Source organism: Lepisma saccharinum, chromosome 2, assembly GCF_977018435.1.
Source record: "Lepisma saccharinum chromosome 2, izLepSacc3.1, whole genome shotgun sequence".
Lineage (NCBI taxonomy): Eukaryota > Metazoa > Arthropoda > Insecta > Zygentoma > Lepismatidae > Lepisma > Lepisma saccharinum.
Genome location: NC_139230.1, coordinates 115,190,028 through 115,211,267, shown reverse-complemented (window position 1 = coordinate 115,211,267; position 21,240 = coordinate 115,190,028). Strand labels below are relative to the sequence as shown.

The window sequence follows — 21,240 nt, the reverse complement described above, 5'->3', positions numbered from 1 at the left end:
TGGAAGGAATAGGCTATCGTGTTAAGGAGACTTCTATCAATGAGAAAGTTTGCGTCTTTCATACAGAATGACATTTACTGTGATCACACTGTAAGCTATGTTCAAATAAAGAACAAGATACTATGTACTTTTACAAACACAGGAATTTAAAAATGAATTTGCTAGAGGTTCTGACAATTACCTGAACTTTGCCAAGAACATGGAAACTAAATGTCACATGCATAATTCTTATTGTGGACACAAAAATACTTTCAAAGAGGAATTTAACAGTGCTTTCTTTATTTTCTTTAGAATATGAAATCTCAAAATTACATGCGTTAAGTCCACTTTTACATTAATGTGACAAGAAAAACACAGCACACGTCACTTGAGAAGGAACCAATCAATTGCAATATATTACACAGTAGCGACGTAAGCTTGCATTTTATTGGTTCGTCGTGAAGTGGCATACGAAATATGTCGCTTGTATTGCTATGGAATGGGCCTGAAAGCATATAAATGCATATTTATAGTCTGACTATATTTTTGAACCCTGGAGGGTGGCTCCCAGCCTAGGATTTGATTGAGATGGATGTCTCATTCTTCGGCGCCCGCACCGGGCGAAACGACGCAAGGAGTCGTCCGATGAAGGGTGAGGGGAGAGGGAACGACCCCACACAACTTTTGATACTCTACCCCCTATGAGGTACAGACAAGAGATGATATGCAATATTGTCCTGGAAACTTCATCCGGCCGATATTCGTCTGACATCTTGTGCATTACTCGCTGAGGAAGTGTCTCAACTAGTCGCCCACACGCCAACATTTGTCTACTCAAGAAATCGACTTAAGATTCTCTGTAAAATCAGAGATGATTTCAATTTCTTTCTGGTTCTTTCCCTCCCATCGGAATTCGGGACCACCAATAGAATTTGCTGCAGGCCCTGCACCTGTAAGGTAGTCATTCGTCATGATCTTCCAGATTTCTTGGAAGAAGTTCTACTGGATAATGGATTAACGGCCGATGCTGTCGATGCTCTAACAACGGCAACAGACTCCTCCCCAGAAGATTTCGTCTAACACAAGATACGGGAAAACCTTTGACGTTGACACTAACAATGCCAGAAAAAGCTTAGATTGTGGTCACAAAGTGTGTTAAGTGTGATGGCTAAAAGTGAATTTTAATAGCAAATTTTCAATGGCAACTTCTACCACCGCCGTAGAGTTAGGCAACACACATAACGCATTGCAGGGCAGCGAGTATTTCAAGATCATGGTGTCCAATTTTTATTGCCGGTGACTGTACATGAATATGCTGTACTTACTAAAATCAAATAAATAATTCAGAATCTATTCTACGTTTTCTTCGAGGGCATTACTAACGATAAACTGTACATTGAGGCACACGTCAGAGGCAAGATACGATATTTTCATGAGTGAAAGTGACACAAGAAGATTGAATATTGTCTTGTCAGTTACGAGCAGTAACCGAAAACAATCCCTAATAACTCGCTTACATGCCTTGTCACAAAACAATGCTCCAATAATGGAATAGCAGTCCTAAATGGGAATATTAGAAAATACGTTTGGGGTTCTGCTACAGATGTACACAAAGGACGACTTCATATTGAAGTAACAAGCTACAAGTATCGCGTGCCACTTGAAGACCGACCAATTGACTGCTGATTTATGCAGCGTGTAAAGTCACTGCAACGTGAATGTTACAATTGATTGGTTCTTTTCAAGGGACACGTGTCCCATGTCTCTTGTCACTTCGGTGTGTAAGGTCCCATATAGCTAAATGGGAATTAACGACGGTGCCTAGGATTTTCCTTGAAGACCTTTGCAAACGCACGCTAATTTTTGTCCCAAACCCCCTTCATGGTAATTTAATACCCGTATCTCTATCAAGAAACTCTTCTTTCAAATATCGAAATTACAAATGCAGAAGTAACTACTCAAAGATTTTAATTTCCTAAGTGCAATTATTGACTACTGGAAACATGACACCATATATCAGTTCAAGGTTAACCAATAACCAACCGTTATTGCTGGCTAACAAAGACTAATGTATAAATAAAATTGCATATTGTTAATTAAATGCTTATATGTCATCCGTATTCGTTCAATGTTCCGATTTAAACTTTCACTGTAGCGCCTACTCCCATCATAAACAATGCACCCTATTAAAAGTTTTATAGCCAAACTAGAACAGATATCCTAACATTTCTGAGGGTTAATTTTCTTTCTATCCGAAATTATGGTTTAGACAGATATTTTAAAATATCGGCACAATTTAGATCGTCCGCAACATTGAAAAAATTGATTTTTCAGATGCCAGAACTTCGTTAGCCTGCAAGCAGTGTTTCTCACACCTTTTAAAAATTAAAGTACATTTGAGGCAATCGATGAGAGGCAAATAGCCGAAATATTGATTTTGATTGATTTGTTGTTTTAAGTCCACTTTATGCACAGTAAGGCTAATCGGGACTGGACCTACAGTTTAAAGTGGGATCCGAACCAATTGTACCTCCATCGGGTATCGACGCTACCACTGCGCCATCGGGGAGGCCGAAATAGCCGAAATAGGATGTATTTAAAATGTATGATGAAATTTACGAATTCACTTTTTTCACGGTCTGGAGTTCATTACAGTCATTTAGGGAAATTTCACAGATGCTACAAAATTGTTTTGCGAGACGACAAAAGTGTGAGAGGAATTCAGGATTAATTATTTTGACTAACTCAAAGTGTTTCAAACAGATTTGGTTTTCCACCAACGTTCTTTGAATGGGTGAGAGAGAGAAAGATGAATGCTGCATTTAAATTTTGTAACAAATTATTTAAAATGTAAATATCGCACTTTTCCCAATATAAGAAATGTAATGCTGAAACATGCAATCGATGTTTCTGCCATTGAGCATCTCTCTGTTCTTGATTTTTGTACGAGTGTCCATTTTATGTATGTACTATTTCAGACAGGCCTACATGTTCAAACAAAATGAGAATCAAATTATAGAATTCGGACAAAATAAAAATATTGGAGGGAAATCCAACGTTCATAACTTAAAGGTTAATTTGGTTTTAGAAAATTGGTGTAATGTATTATTCACGTTTTTCGATATTGAGAACCAAATGAGGATGTCTTCTTTACGTTGCCAACCAACCTTGACGTTTCTTGACGTTGAATTAGATTGTTTAAAACAAAAACTTTCCGCTCGGAAAGAAAATTCTCTACACTATAAATTCTATTCTCTCCACGAAGTCATTGTTCTATTGAGTTGCACATCTAGTAAAAGGACAAATAAAGTATCCGCAAAAACTTTCCTTCTGGATTTTGGTATTGCAATAAACCATAGATATATTTAAACCAAAATACACTTATGTACATTCATAATCATAACACCGTTAATTGGATTAACTAAGCTATACTATTTTCTTTCACTTCAAGCACTGGGTATTGGTATGCAAATTTAGCTTATATTTTGCTTATTTAAATTTATTTCAGGATAGCAACTTGAAATAGTATTTACATCACTTTAGTGATTTCTTAATTTATGGCCTCCCCAATTACGTACTGGTTACGTCGTCGCCTTGTAATCAAGTCTTCGACACCCGGTCGAGACACATAGTGGTTTGGGTGCATCTTAAAACTGTAGGATCAGTCCCGTTTAGCTTATCTGCACATTAAGTGAACTTCAAACAAATTTCTAATTCTAATTCTTGGCGATTTATGATTTATATGCATTATATATTATAACATTAATAACATTACGTCACAGTTTTCCATCTTTCTCTTTTCAGTTGGAGCCAGCAACACTGACAGTAAACTCAACACACATGTCGGATACTTTCCCTCCCAAAAAAGGCACTTCAGTCGCAAATGGCACAGTTGCAAGGCTCAGCTCAGATATGCTGGATGACTCAGATGAGGTAAAAATTACATTATAAGTTTCAATAATGCACAGTTAAACGGTACCACAAATTCTGTTTAGAAAACTAACCCTCTATCATTTCTAAACAGGAAACGTTTGTTTCCGTATCAACGAATAATTTTAATCTGCCTCTATTCCAAGTAGGATCCATCTAATTTTGGCCGTCGCTGGCAATTTAACTTGAGGTCCATCTCAACATTGTCCATACATCTTCTTTAAAGATGCATGAGAAATGCATCTGATTGAGATACAGGAGATACGTGTAAAAATAACAAAAAAATGTTGTCTTTTAAAATATTTCTAATGAATTCTGTACAATTATTTTTTGCATATTTTTTTTGCATTTTTTTATTTCTGCATAATTATTTTTTATTTTGTAAGAAGCTACGACTTTTTTCACCCTTACGCTTTTAAACGAGAAAGGGAATCTGTATGTTACAAACCAGCATAGACATTTAGGAGCTAGTATTTTCTTAAAGGTATGAGGTATGATCACAAGGAGTGGAATATCAACTCTGTTTTTAGTTGTGTGTGCAATGAAACCTTATGCAAAATTATATTATTAATTATATTATTATCATTATTATTATTATTGTAGTGTATCTTAGAATTCCGACTGGGAATGCCGTATTCAAACTCTAGAACTAGTAGAGAATATGATATCCGTTCATTACAAATCTATTTTTGTATTTTTGGTGTAGTTTCCTGTATTTTTGCGTAGTGAGTGTTCCATTTATATTGAACTGAAATTAAATATTAGACAGCAGTAGTGGCGATTGGGTGCCAAATCTGGGGTGCAAGGACACTTATTTTTCTTGGTAGACAAGGTCATAGTGCCAGGACAAAAAGTTGGGGGCAACTGCCTTTCATGACCCCCTAATCGCCTCCACTGTTAGATAAGGTATATTACATAGACCATTAGGTGGAAATGGTGAGAAAAGAAGTAAGTCTCCCCTTGTAAATGCTTTGTGAATTGGATTTGATTGATTGATTTGGTGTTTTAAGTCCACTTTATGCACAGTAAGGCTAATCGGGACTGGAACTACAGTTTAAAGTTAGATCCGAACCACTATGTGCCTCCATCAGGTATCGAACCCGGTACCCCTTGATTACAAGGGGACGACGCTACCACTGCGCCATCGGGGAGACCTGCTTTGTGAATTGGAATAGCTATGAACTTGATGCTCCTTTGTTAAAAGCTTACATTCCATCTGTTATTGAGATTTGGGTGACAAATCTGGCATACGTTTATTACAACATGTATTACGTGAGCGTGATTAAAAGTACAGGCAATGTATGCAAGACAAATTTGAGAGGAGAGAATCGTCACTCTTTGTGACAGTTTTGGATGGAAGGAACATCGTGTCCTTTGACCATTAGGAGATTAGTAATAGAGAATATGTAATGCAAACAGCACCATTTGTATTTTGTACTTGCATTTTAAGTTGCTTTCCTGCTAATTCTTACTAATAGTGACGATAAGGATAAATGCTCATTAGATGAAAATGATGAAGGGATATTCAAAAGGAAACATCCATATATAGGCCAGGCATCAAATCTGGAATTTTAGTTGCAAATAAGACCAGTTTAAGTTCTTCCGAGATTGTATTTTAGGAGGCATTCACAGAAAAATGTGACTGTAGAGAAAGATTCTAATCCAGAGAAAGGAAATTATTGGAGCATGCTTACAAGAAGGGTGTGACAAGTACCAACAGAATTCTACGAGGGTGTGTATATCAAATACTGAATATGCACATATTCGTTACAAAAAATGTTCCGTAATCGTACAAATTTTGATAGAAATGTTTAAAAGTATGCCAAGGTAAGTACACAAACCTTTTCTTTATCTCAATAAAATTAATCGTTCGTGCTGTTAACAAAAATTTGTGTGATGGAACGAAATGAGTCAATCGGTTGTCAATAAATTAATTCATTCCTACCTTACGTCTGTGATTTTGGTTCCTTCGAACGCGCTTTGAGAAAAACAGACCGAATTTACTCGTTGGAGAATATGTTGATGTGATTTCTAATGCAAGCCGAGTATGGGAATTTCTCCATTCACAGTGTTCAAGGCGACGAAATCCGTTCTTTGAAGAAGTGATGGCCTCACCTACATAAGAAAAGAACCAACTGCTATGAAAGAGGTATACCAAAGGAACAACAACTACCTTTCAAGACACCATCCTTCAAGCACTTCTCCTTCAGCAAGAGAAATAAGGGAAAAGTTGTAGCTCATCAGTTCGTCGGTGGGCTCAATTCCTCAACGTTCACTTTGCTTAGTACTCTCAGCAAAAGTTTACTAATCTAGACTATATTCGTTAGTTTCTGGATTACATGTACGGATATGAGAGCTTCTACGACAACATTCTGCTGTGGCCAGCAACAGATGCTGAATGCCTGAACTTGGACTATGAGGAAGTTTAGGACCGTTGAGCAACTCCTGTTGTTCTTTGCAAATGTGAATTTTTATCTTTTAACGTGGAAGATTTCTTTCTTTTGTTCCCCTGAAGTTTCGCTCAAATTATTCTGAAGAGAACAATATATTTCTGTTTTCAACTTCTTTTTTTCATTTTCTTTACTCTCGATGCCATCTATTTCATGAATAAAAAAGAACAAGTCTTATTTGTGATCCGTTTCGATTTTTCTCCTCCAAAAACCAAGTGAGGACAAATGAGCATCATTTAATTGCGCAGATTATCGCGCAAAACAAATGTCCGAATGTGGTTTCTTGCAGAAACCCCCTATGTGAAAATTAGAATAATAATTATTTCCCAACTATTAAATATCGGAAACTCTCAAAAGCCAAGAAAGAATGTTGAGGCAATGGGACTTCAATTTGACCAATTTTTTTACTACGCTCAAATATTATGTGGAACAATAGCACATGTTTCTGCTATTTTCTCACAAACGTTATTTTTGAAGATATAGGGTTTCTGAATTAAACGATTCAATTTTGGTTTAGACACCCAGTTTTGAACCCAGAACCGCCTGCTCCTTAAGCGAGAGCTCTTGATATAGATATGCCTACTGTTTAGTATTTGCGTTTTTGTTATTTAACCTCATTTGCGTCACATTTGGCTAATCGCGACGATAAGGACGAGTGATGATTCGATGTAACTGATGCAGAGACATTCACAAAGAACATCCATGCTCAGTCCGAGACTGGAACCCGGGAACATCGGTGGGAAGAAAAGCGACCACTTAACGCGATCGGCCATTGGGCTGACACCTACCTGTTAAATAGTGCTCGTGAATTGGAGCTACAAGTTAAATATTGCACGTAAGCTTTTGAGATGCTGAGGAATCTTTTGCTTTTACTGTTATAGTTAGATCTTATTACGTTTTGATTATCAGCTAGGTCTTAAAGAAGTCAATTTATCATGTGGAAAACTATGCGAGAGAGGAACTAAGTGATGAGACACGTGCTCTTGGAGCACTTGCTCCACTGTTCCTGAAATTATACGCTGGTTATTTATTCGAACTTTATTCACACGAAAATATGACAGCTCGAGCAGCTACTCATGTACCTCTTAATTGGTTATGTACAGTCATGGAAACGTATGGGTTATAAAGGCGCTATTTAAAGTCAATACAGATAGTAACGATCCTGAAGTGTCCGTGACTGTACTCAGAAGCATCAGATCGTTGTTATTAACAAAATGTCAAATGATTCCACAATACATTCTTAAATGAAACTTCACACCAACAGCTTCAATCGTTTCCAAATTCGTAATTAAGAGTAGGATTTGCATATCTATATTTAAAGTTGTTAATTTGGTTTAAAAGTCTGAAACCAAAAAAAGGGGTGCACGCCACTAATGATTGGTCTATGCTAGTGCTTTGTTAAGCATGGATTTTAACAAATATGAATCATATACGAATTGCGTGACGAACCATGCCGACGCTCAGTCATTTGTTATGTTGTTATATGGCTTTAGGGTTATAACACGCTCGCAATCTCTGCGAAGTTGCATTTTCATTTTATTGGAAGGATGAATGCCACGCGCAAATCCCTCACGCAAGGGCTGTAAATACAGTGTTTCTCCTCGTTCAATACCTTACGGAAATATAAAATATGAATTCTTCAACGGAAAAATTACCAGCAAGGGACTCTTAACCATGCTCAAGCGGTCATTTCTTAACGAAATATCCGAGTTCACAGATTTCTTGAAGATCATAACTGAAAACTGGAAATATTCAGGTAAACAGAAGAGAACCTTTCAATATTATATGCTGTAATGTTTGAATGGTAGAGGAAAGTACCTAATTATGCAATACCAATCAATCCTTGTTTTTTGCAAATTCAGCTAACTATAGAGAATTTAAGTACTGCCAAAAATATATGTTACACTTTCATATGTTTCTTACAGTATCCACCTTTCAGTTACCTTAAAATCACAACAGCAAGAAAAAGTCAATTGAAATCAGTTTCAAAATTCTATCCAAAGAAAAAGTACTTCAAATATGGAATACCACAGGAAATGAAGAAGAAAGAGCTTGTAACATAGAATACTAGTAAAAATCCATAACTCTGAGGCAAATACAAGTAAAGTAACTAGGAAGTATCCTGCTTCTAAAAATCTACAATACTAATTATATCTACAGGATTTACGGAGGGGAGGGGAGTTGAACCCCCGAAATTTTCAAAACAACTTCTAGTTGTACCATTGGCACTGGAGAAACATTTGAGTGAGTTTTTCTTTGCCAGATGTAATAGATGTAGGTAACGTTGAAGCGATATCATGGTGGGCAGACGTTGGATCAAGATCGTTTGATTGAGTTGGTGTTCTAAGTCCACTTTGTGCACAGTAAGGCTAATCGGTACTGGACCTACAGTTTAAAGTGGGATCCGAACAATTATGTGCCTCCACTGGGTATCGAATCCGGAACCCCTTGATTACAAGGCGACGACTCTACAACTGCGCCATCGTGGACAGAGGTTGGAGAACAAGCATCAAATGTAGATGGGACAGGAGTGAGGGGTGTTCCAGAGTAGCAACCAAAATCTTTTGTTATCCATAAAGTGATACTGCACCAATCGTTCCTCCAACTCGGGTGAAAAAACGTGGTTTCCTTTCCAGCTTTCGCAATTCCGCTTCCTGTGGTGTCCGGTTCGATGCAATTAAATTATAGCTTTTGTGGCGACGTTATGAAATTTTTGGCACCTATTTATTATTTCTCTCGTCTTGATTTGAGGCCATCATATTTTATTCTTTCCGTACCTTTCTTCTCTTACTCATTTGTAAGGAGATAATGAAAATAATGGTAAGACTCTTTACATGGAACACTATTCCATGTTGCAATCTCCCATAGCATTCTCTATTATGAACCTGACCATCTTTGTTTTCATATACACAAAAGTCGGACCTAACCAACTACAGAGTTATTGAAATCTCACAATACAAATTCCCGCCTATCTATCAAAATAACCCTCATTAGATTTATATTACATTAGGACAAGAAACAACATAAAAACAACTTATTTCCGATAATCCACCAACTGCAAATAACACAAAGGATTGTCTCGCGCCTGTTCCGCACATGTTTCACAACAAGCTGAATAGCTATAGCCTACAGTACTATACAACCAGTTCATTAAACTAGGTTACACAACACACGGGGTTACAGCGCCATACAGTAAATATATCGTACTATTCCATACTACAAACTTATTCCATTATTAAGCACTTTCCTCTACCTTTGCTTAATCTTGTATAGTGAGGTTTTTATTCATCCATTTAGATTTAATTTTTAATAACCTCAGATTTCACCCCATACATCAGGCCCATTTCTCAAGAAAGGCATATTGTGTTCATAATTGTGCTCCTTGGTTTTGCGCAAGTGCAGATTTTTCTATTATGGAAATGCGTTAGTGTTATACATAGCGACACTAATTTAACACATGTGTTGGATTTTTTGTTACAAGTTGCTCCAATTCATACCAAAACCAATGCCAACAAACCCTCATGTGAATTTGTAGATAATCTAAAATTCGAAAACAGTTAAAAATGAATGCATCTTGTTTCCTTTGAGAACTTGAATCACCTGTACCTGATGTACAGTCACCGGCAATAATAATGGGGAACAAATATCCTGAAATACCCGCATCCATGCATTGAGTTACTATATGTATTGCCCAAGTCCACTGCGATAGCTAATTCCTACTGCTATTGAAGTTGACATATCGCCGTGCAGTTAGACAACACACACAACGCATTGCAGGGAGAAGATCCCATTTTTATTGCAGGTGACTATTCGTATGCAAAGTACGAACATGGTGAATTTCTCATTCTCATTAATGAATTAAAACGACTGTAGTAGTCAGTGTCACGTGCTGCAAGGCCAGAAGTTCTAGTTCCGAATCCTGGTCAATCTAAAGATGTGCTTGTCCGACAATTCATTTTATCTGTTCACCTTTCACCCTCGTTGTCGACATTAACCCAAGAGGTAGAAAAATATACGTTAAAAAACAAAATAGAAACAGCCTTAGCCTCCTTCAGTTCTCTATTCTTCTTTATTTTACCTCTTTCCAATTATCCGTTCTTAGGACTTTTTTCGCTGCTTCGCGTATGCTGTCTTCCCATCCGTATCATGTTCTCCCAAACGGCCGATTTTTTAAACACCTTTCCTTTATGATTTTCCTTGGGATCCTTGTTGTGTCTATTCGGATTACGTGTCTGCCTATTGAAATTTTCTAATTTTGATATCTGATGCAATAGTTATGTCCTCGTACTTTTGATAAAGTTCCATACTGCATTTTATTTATTTATTTCTTTTACTTGTCCAAATATTTTTTTCAACATTTCTCTCTCAAATGCGTTTGTTTTAGTTACTTTGTGTTAGTGTCCACGTTTCACATCCCAATATCAGTAGCCTACTAGTATAATCATTGTTTTATACATTCCAGGGACGGCGACAGGGGTGGGCACGGGTGGGCAAGCGCCCACCCAAGAATTCCTGTGCCCACCCGATTGCCCACCCAATCAAATTCACTAAGTACACATACTTAGAGATATGTTAATGTTGCAATAAATAAGTGTATTCAGGTGTTCATTACATGTATATTTTACTAACGAATATTATCTATACAGGAAATGTTCATATATCATCATCCCATAAAAAGCTGATTTAACTTTGTGATTAGAAAGCAGTAAGGAATTACTAGAGTTCTTGTAACAAGAAAACGGTGACCAATTGAATACTTCTATGATTAGAAGCAGCTAGTGGGCTTAGGAGGCGCAACATTATGCAGGGTATGGTCAAAATGAGATCACGATTTAGGGTGAGCTTGAGGGCTGCAGCTCCGGGCCTTCACTGGGGAAAAAACTGCTTTGAAAAGTACCACATATAGAAAAAATTAGGTACTTTGGATGTGTTGAAAAATGTAGAAAAACGTAGGCTATAAGTAACCACCTCATGTAGCTTGGCGAAAAGATATAACTGAAACTATGGAGGGGATTGGGGCGGGGTCTTGTTGTTGTAAGCTCCGGATCTTCACATATATATAATTCCCGGCCTGCGTATGATTAAAGTAATCTCTAAATAAACAAATTAAAACCTCAGCGTTGCTTCCTCCAGGAACACAATAAATTATTTCGACTTTTTAATTAGGTCTACATTGAAATTCGTTCTACTAATAAGAAGCAATCACAATAACCACTATAATACCGAGGTATATTAATTTTGATGTAACAGTTATGGGCTTGGAAAAAGCAACAGAATTATTGAATTGATAAAGGGTGGCTAATTCTATTTAGAAATCCTAGTTCCACACATAAATTTTGCCTGTCAGTTATGTAATCATGCGATTTTTCTTGTGATTAACTTACGTAGAATTAAAAGAAGAAGGAAAGCTTTGTTTTGAGGGCGTCAGAGAACTAATCAGTCACGATGAGAATGGTTTAAACTTTAGAAGCATCAGAGGTTTAGCCGAAAAGGTCAACAGAATCTTTAGATGCAGATGAAGTAAAAAAGAAAAGGTATGTCACGAAGTATCCATAAGAAAATTTTGTCTATTTGTCGACTTTGATGCTCAGATAGGCTAATCGGGACTAAACCTATAGTTTAAAGTGGACTCTGAACCAGTGTGAATTGTGCTTCCACCAGAAGAGGGGGCAGTAGATGAACCTCTTCGTTATAAGGCGACAATGTTACGCCATTGGAGAAAAAATATATACAGAAAGATTTCGCAGGGAACGTGTTATATTATGACAATAGAAGATGAGTTCATTTAAGAGGGTATATTGCCAGAGACAAATATTTGAGACTTTCGGAAAACAACATTATTGTTCACGGAGTTAGCTACCTTGATCCAAGAATGAAACAATGTGAAATTGAAACTACCACCTCAACTTTCGAAGTGGTATGAACTAAAGAATCTCCACTTTTGGAAGAGTAAGTTGTTGTTGATTCGACTGATTTGTTTTATGTGAAGTCACTTTTCTGCTAATTTTGGCTAATGGCGACAATGAGGTTCAATGGTGATTAGATGAAAGTGACGAAGGGGAGGGGGGGGGAAACAAATACACGCAGACATTGAAAATGCAACCCCCCACAAATTATTATTTAGACTGTGGGTCCAGGCGCCAGAGACTCGTTCTCTTGCAAGATTAAAGTTTCCAGGGTATACTGCTCAGGATAGAGGTTGACATTTGAGCGCTTTCGAAAAGTTACCGGTATAGTGATCAATTTCGATGAAATCCTTGTGTCCAAAATCACATTCTACAAAATGTAAACCATTTGTTACCTCAGTGCATGTGTTCATCTAACCCTACGTGCATCACTTCTCCCGCATGATTAACGAAGACTCACTTCAGAAACAGAATAACAACTTAGCTAACAGATTTTTCAATGTTACTTGACTATTACTTTTGGGCGATATTTTGTCAAAATAGCCTTTCATATGCCTGGGGATACTTTATGCAGAATGAACAAAGAATTGGGTTTTCCGTGTGTGTGTGTTTACATTCCCAATAAGACATAACTTTTAATACAAATATCCGATGGCGGCGATTAGGAGGAACAAGGGGGGAAGATCCCCCGCCACATTTTGCTACTTGTTGCACCCGCAGTATGGCCTCTTAACGTTACCAAAGAAGTAAACTGTCCTTGCCCCCAAGTTTTGGCACCCGATAGCCGGTATTGCAAACATTCACATACATTTGTCAGTTGTAATAAGCTTGTAAGCCAAGAAGAGTGATCATTAACCCCCAAGTTTCAGTCAAAATCTCATATGATGAAAATAATATGATCAGGAACATGGATTTAAATTACGAAAAAGTAATTTAATCCTTCAACATTGTCTACCATCACAATTTCTATCAGTGTCGCCTAATATATAAAATGGAGTAGGTATGTGCCTTGTATTTTTCCACTTGAAGGACAAAATGTGATTAGAATGTATGGCTGCGCGCACACAAATACTTCCTTGAAGTAATTGTGTCCATCGGAAACAAAGAAGTAGAACAAGATGCGAGAATAGATTAGAAAAGGAAGAGGGAAGATACGAAACACACACACACATACATGTGATGAGTGTGTGCGTGGCAGTTAAGAGAAACATTTGAAGAATGGAACGAGAGAAAGTGAAATGGAGAAAGAGGTAACAAGCTGAGAAAGAAAGATATAAGAAGGCATTAGGGAGTAAAACAGAAAACATGAAAAGGAAAGGGAAAACAGAAGGGAATTCGGGAGTGTAACAGAGAAGGGGATACATATGCATGCATGTCGTACATATATGTGTCTTACATGCATATATAATATTTATTTACATTTATACCTGCCCACCCTAATCTATCAATATACAGCTTCTGCCCACCCGGTCGAAAATTTCTGGTGCCGCCCCTGATACATTCTCAGCTTTGCAGTTTTGAGCACATCTTTACTTTTCATAATTACTAGTAAGATTTAGTATGCTTTATTTTCGAATTGCAATTTTCTTCGTATTTCTTTCTCTTCTTTTTTTTCGTTATTAATGTATTTAAATACTTAAATACACATTGTCTAAAGAGACCCGCCAGAGGTCCCGGGTTCGAATCCTGGCATGGGCATGGATGTTTGTGATTGTCCATTCATCAATTTCATCAAATCATTACTCATCCAATTAGCCAAAAAGTGGCACCAAAAGCGAAGTAGATTTAATTGGAATTCTTTTTCGTTTCTTTTTCTAGCTGTAGAATTACTTTTTTATGTATCTGTTTATATGTAATCCCATTTTTTTAAAGCTTCGTTGAGATGTTTGTATATTCTTGTTACTTACTGCTTGCTCTGTACATCATATTATTCTGATATCGTCTGCATTTCCTAAAATATGCGTTGGTCTATGGATTAAAGTTGATTGCGTATCCACTTGCACATGTCTTATTGTATATGCTAGAATTAAATAAAAGGGGTGCTAAGTCACGAACGACTCGCACACCTGGCCTGAGAATGGGTGTGGATTTGTGTTTTCCCCTTCATCAGCTTCATCTAACAATCAGTAAATTAATTAATATTAATACAATTAGTTGTCTTTTTCCTTTTTTATCTTTAACTGTTACTGTTGTATCCTTGACACGTGTTGGATTTCTTCCATGTCGTGCACTCCAGAAAGTCCAGGCGAGGGAAATAACATCTACCTGATTTATTTTTAGTGTTTCTCGAAGTTACAATGCTAGTCGCGCAAAGGAAGTTGTGTCAACTGCTCTCTGTGATACTACGGTTGATCTCAGCAGCGTATGCTTAGTCCAAGACCTGGACTGTCTCACAATACAATATACAATAGTGTTCGAATTGGAAAATATGTGTTGGGGGTAGGGGTCCTTCTTGTTTAATATTTTGGGATTTCTTAAGTAAAAAAATAATTATTACTATTCCTGTCGAAAAATGTTTGTAAACATATGTAACATATGGGTAAAATGTACAGGACCTATGTTTAACGGAATTAGAAGGTAATATGAAAGGAATAGGATTATTACTTTGAATTTGTCTACCCATCTAAAGAAATTAAGAAATCGACAATTTGCACGATACTATTTAAGATTAGGTTATAACAAGCTGTGTTACTAGAGTAAATTTTATAGTTTATTTTTTCAAAACAAATTTACATTTAAAATTATTGGTTCATTCTACCTACATTGTACATGCTTATTTGTTAAAAAAAGAAGTCAGTAGTTATATTTTTAAAAATTGAAAGTAAAATATTAGCCTTGTATCTTTAATGTCCTGCAATTTGACATTTTGGATAAAATTTCCCTCTTAGCTTTTCATCTAAAATTGGGCTGTTCAGGTAAAGCTACTCTATTTGCAGATGGCAACACGTAAGTTGTGTCCATGCACTTGCGACAGACAAATGTTCTCCCATTTAAGTATATGAAGAATTCGATGCTTCAAGTGCTGTTGTTATATTTAATTACATATTACTTTAATATTAGCGATCGGTAGTTTGCCTATGGATAGTCTTAGCCGCCGATTGTATGCAGTGGCATATTTAATTGGCGTTTTCATTTCAATGAAAATATAAAGAATTGAAAAGATAAAATGCATATTCAAATCGGAAACAATTTTTCTAATTGGATATATCGTTATTCACTGAGATATTATAAATAAAATTGGATTATGGATATGAAAAACACGAACTTTTCTTGCTTTGTTTTTGAAAGAAATTTTCTTCTTATTTTTATATCTATATGCACTAATGATTATGCACTAATTATTAGTTTGCTGTCGATTATTTGTTTCCCCAATGATAATATTGTCATTATATATTTGTCGCGTTATATTTAAGTATTTGTTAATAAGTCTACTTTGACAAAGTATTCCCCTACTCTTAATATTTACAGCCGGCCCCCGTGGCGGAGTGGTTAGCACATCGCGCTACTACGCCAGGGGTCCCGGGTTCGATTCCCGGTCTGGGCATGGATTTTGGTGAGTGTTCATTCATCAATTTCATCATGTCATCACTCATCCCCATCTTCGCAAATTAGCCAAAAGTGGAACAAAAAGCGAAGTAAAAAAAGCAAATCAATCAATCTTAATATTTACACACATTATGTCCTCCTCTTCTATGTGAGTGTGTCTACTACTTGACCTAGAACATCCACTTAACAGGTATGTTCTTTCACAAAATGTTAAAATTCACTGCCATCAGATTAAATTACGTTTCCATTAACTACCACCTAACAATCGAACATGAAACCACACGAACACTTTTACACTTAATACAAAATCACTTCATAAAAAAAAAACCTAAGCAAAACAGTACAAAAACCAACATAATCAAAAATAGCTCTCACCATCATCTCCACTGTGTCCGAAGGACGCACTCTGCTCGACATGTGGTCCTTAACTTTTAGGAAACGAGAGTGAGATGACAATGCTTGCCTAAAGCGGTTCTATAAGAATGTTGTCTGCCCGTGTGCCTTGCCCCGCCTTGAAAGATACCAGTTCAAGAAACTGAAACACCATCCTCTTATTGTAATTAAGAGTTTTATCACAGATAAAGATATACCGGGTGGTCCATTTATAATGATAGTATGGAATATCGCATGCAGAATGCATCCAATCGAAAAATTGCACAGAATAAAAGTTTGATACTATTGAGGGGGTAAGTCAATGCCGCAAAAATTTCGTGGCCGCCACCCACACCTTAGGGGGGTGGGGGGTAAATTTGAAATTTCAAATAGAACACCCCCATTCGTTTTACATATTTGGATTCCGTGTTGAAAAAGAAGAACTTTTTGTTTGAAAAAAATTGTAAAAAAAATGCAAACTTCGAATATTTATAAACATTTGGTAGTTTCAGATTCATTTTGTACCCTTTATGTAATAACGGTTTTGGTTTCCGTTGAGAACATTGCATAAACGAATTTTATTAAAAAAATGTGTGCAAAGAATTCGGCAAAAGAAAATTGTTTGCAATTTATGTTCTTGTGTAACAATAAATAATATTAATTTGTTCCAACTCTTTGGTTTCAAGGAACAATTTCATATGCACAACAAAATTAAGTATGTTACTACAAATTAGTTATCATTTGAAGTACACAATTATATGTTTAAAGGATCAAATGTTCAAAATGATGACCGTTCTCTTCAATGCATTTCAAAACATGGTGTCTGAAACTCCACACTGTTCGTCCCAAAATGTCAGGAGTGATAGAGTCACAAGAATCAATAATTCGTTGCCTCATGTTTTCTGGCGTTGTTGGAACTTCGTGGTAGCACTTTTCTTTAAGTAGTCCCCAAAGGCAGAAATCAGGCGACGTGAGATCGGGTGAACGAGCTGGCCAAGAAACGGGTCCTCCACGTCCTATCCATCGACCAGGAAACTTTGTGTCCAACATGGCTCGAGCCTGAATGGAGTAGTGAGTAGTGTTGTTCATATGAAATTGTTCCTTGAAACTCCACTATTGATCCGACAAATACTTTGTTCGTGCACTATTTTCTTCGTCATCCAATTGTTGACATCTCTGATATTGTTTCTTTTTCTTTATTTTTTTATTATACTTCTGTTCTTGTTATATATATTTAGTTTTACTACTGAGTATTGTTATATACTTCCGAACTTCCCCAGCATTCTCAAGATTTGAATTTATTGTAAATAAAAATATAATAAGAAAAGGCAAATATCTTCAATCCATATTGGAATTATATGCAAAATATAAAATAATCCAATGTTATTGGATGTAGCTGCCCTATTATCATGAAGCTGGGTCATTTTAAAGCATTTTTTCTATTTTAGTTTAATTATTTCTGAACTTATTACACGCCTGAAATTCGTAACAAATTGGAATAAATGATGTGGAAAAAATTAAACGACGGAACGTGCAAAGCAGACTGAAAGCAATATGGGCTTCAAACATGTAACATTTATACATACATACATATATATATACATACATACATACAGGGTGTCCATAAAGTCTCACCCCACCCTGTGTAATGTGAGAACGGCTTTAAATAGAAAGAAATGGCGAAACACGTATTCCATGATGTTCAGGGGGAAACGTTTTGAGGTCAAACATTCCCTACCCGGCCCCCCCACTAGGGGGTAGGCTGGCGTCGACTCAATTTTTTGAAATAGCAAGGGGATCGAAGAATATGTCCTTTGAAAGGTGTTATCATAACAACAATTATACAGCAAATCCTGGGTCTCTACGTAGCTCCAATTGACAATGGCGTGAAATCAAATGTGGAACATGACCAGCTTTGGACAGGACTCCAACTCCTACAGTAGTAATCGTAGTCAACAGTCTGAGCTGGAAAAAGTTCCTACAATGTAGCATGATTCGGGGATATCCCAGCAGTGTCTACAAATATGTGCACCTCCCCCAAGAGATGACAAAACCGTACACAAAACCGCATATCATCGCGCCCCCTGAAATTGCTACCAGGAGGGCAAGGACCGACATGCACAATCGGAACTCAATTCAAATGGTGAAGGAGGCACGTAGTTACATGTGCAATGTCAACTGAAGGCAAATGGGGTGGGGTTATGATAACACCTTTCAAACGACATATTCTTCGACCCCCTTGCTATTTGAAAAAATTGAGTCGACGCCAGCCCGGGTAGGGATTGTTTGGCCTCAAAACTTTTCCCGCTGAACATCATGGAATACGTGTTTCGCCATTTCTTCCTATTTACAGCCGTTCTCACAATACCCAGGGTAGGGATATACTTTATGGACACCCTATATATATATATATATATATATCCATCCAAGGGCTTCAACTAGATGCGAGGAGCCCTTGGATGAAACTTTTCATGCAAATTTTATGAGGAGAAGACCGTCCCGATTAGTTGTTTGTCGTCCTTTGAAGTAACACTGAATATTAATTCAGTAAGGTTTGGAATTTAATGGACATTGGACAGACAGAAAAGTTATCACTCCTGCTTCTGTTTGCGCTGTAACCAAAACTGACTGAAACCTCAATAACTAACAGACAAATAAAGTAAGGAATCAAAATGGTCACTGCATTATAAACATTACTTTTGAGGGCAGAACGTATTTAAATATATTAGAAATATATAATTAATCATTTCTTTCTGGCATATCATGACACATTTCGTAGAGTTCTGCCAGTTGTATATTAACCTCTACTCTAATATAATATGAAGTGCTAATATTCGCCCATGTGAGCAAGTCGTATCTTCTGAAAGTAACATTTTTTGTAACATTTACCTTGTGGACTACTATAATAGAACATATAAGCAACAGTTCACATTATTTTAATGAGTACGATTATTAGGTTATAAGTGATTTATATTGATGATTTATTGTATTTTCAGGAACTTCTGCAATGAACACCAAGAAGAATGCACACAATCGACAGGAGAACCTGCTTCAAGTCTAAACTATAAAAAGATGCAATTTTGTTAATTTTTGTCCAGCCACGATAAATATATTCCAAGGAAATGTTGTTTTATGTTTGTTATAAAGAGAAATGTTGCATCTGCCTTGTCTCGAAATTACATTGAGTTGGCTCTACTAGAAAAAGGCTCTAAGATTCAAAATGTGTGCGTGTTGTTTTCGTGTTCCGAAAGTTTCTAAACATTCTTTAGCTTCTCTACGAAGTGAAACAGGACATTCGTGCAATATTAATATTGTTGGTGGAGAGCTTGTGTTTCCGTCCATGTGGACGTCGATAGATATATAAATGGCCTGATTTGAACAGTTTTGTTAGTGATAGACTGGAGAGCATAAGAGAACAGGCACCCACATGAATGCAACTTTCATAATTTGTTCAAATATTGAAAACAAGTCACCCACAACAGCATGCTCGTCCATTGTTCCAAGGGAACCTAGCCACCTAAAACCGTGCCATAAACATACAGTATTAACTATTCTTCCCCTAAGACTTCACTGGAAACAAGCATAAGGTCTGTAAAGATGAAAGTGGAAATACCTACACGAATATATTTGAAACATTTTTCCAGCCAATAACCATGAAATGTATGCAAATCTAATAAATTATCAATGAACATGTTTCGTGGAGCATCAAAATTATCTTTTGCATTAATAAGTGTACTATTTTGCACACAGCGACTACTTCTAAGTCTGCAGTTTAGTTGGCATACCCAGTATAATTTATAAATTATCACGGTGTTTGACATCGAAGTCTGAACATGTGATAATTATCTGTATAAAATTAGAATTTCTAATAAAGTATACTCTTGTTTGTATTATAGCTATTAAGTGAAAAAGCATTGCATGCGTAGTAAGGTGATAACATTGACCATTTTTAAAAATAATTTAAATAGTTATTATTTCTTATTCCAATCATACTTCGGATAGTTGCTTTGTACGGTTATTTCGTTCAGAACGTAGTTCAGTTACAGGTATATATATATTTTTGAAATACAATTCAGTTAACTGAGTAACATTAGTCTAGATTATCTATAACTTGTAACATGTTCCATGTACGGAGTGAAAGCGGACCATTCATTTCTTCAGTTTCCTCCTTTAAGTTACAATAAACGTCATACATTTAAATATGAATGTGTAGAGGTATAACATTCAAAGTAAACATCTATATTTGAAAATAAAAATACATGATGCAAAAGAAGTGCTGGAAACAAATGCATATATGAACATTAAAATTTTGTTCTTAGCTGTTGAAATATACATAAAAGTAACTCTAAAAGTAAATATTAGTTCCATGCCTGAAAAAGGTTTCAGCTACAGAAAGTAACTGGTTACAGTCAAAGTTGGATAACCATCTGAAAAAAATAATGCATTAGTTCATTACATTACTTCCAAAAGTTAAACGTTACAGTTACCATCATACAGTAAGCTCATTTTACGGTTAAAAAAACGTATGTTTCATCTTACAAATAAATCCTCAAGTCTGAATTAATTAAGTTAACGTAAGTAAAGTAAAGAAATACCGTTACATTGATTGATTGATTGAGTTGGGGTTTTCAGTCCAATTTATGCACAGTAAGGCTAATCCGGACTTTACCTACAGTTTAAAGTGCGATCCGAACTACTAGGTGCCTCCACCGGGTATCGAACTCGTGACTCCTTGATTACAAGGCGACGACGCTTCCTACCATTGCGCCATCGGGGAGGCCTGAAATACTGTTACAATTACTCTTGTAATTTTGATAACGTTTCAATAACACAAGTGCAGAAAAATTAACACGTTACTAACCTTAATAATAACGTGTTACGAAGTAACGCTTAACTTGAGTTACACCATTCTCTAATCTGGTAACAGTTACCGTTACTCGAAGAAAGTAATTTTTACGAGTAATTAAGCTACTATAACTCGGTTCCAACGTTGATTGATTCCAATACAATCCTTGTTATTGCACTATGCTTAAAAATGCCATATTTTCTTCTTTAAG

At 36.4% G+C, this 21,240-nt stretch overlaps 1 protein-coding gene across 1 annotated transcript in view; it reads left to right on the top strand.

Annotated features, from left to right (window-relative positions):
- The window catches only part of LOC145984475 (uncharacterized), a 54,310-nt gene extending 34,282 nt beyond the window's left edge, over nt 1–20,028 (top strand). Inside the window, exons 3-4 of the mRNA XM_083118134.1 lie at nt 3,784–3,912; nt 19,180–20,028. Coding sequence (XP_082974260.1) covers nt 3,784–3,912; nt 19,180–19,194 — 144 coding nt within the window. The 3' untranslated portion in view covers nt 19,195–20,028. The remainder of the gene's footprint in view (nt 1–3,783; nt 3,913–19,179) is intronic.
- Nucleotides 20,029–21,240: the final 1,212 nt, after the last annotated feature.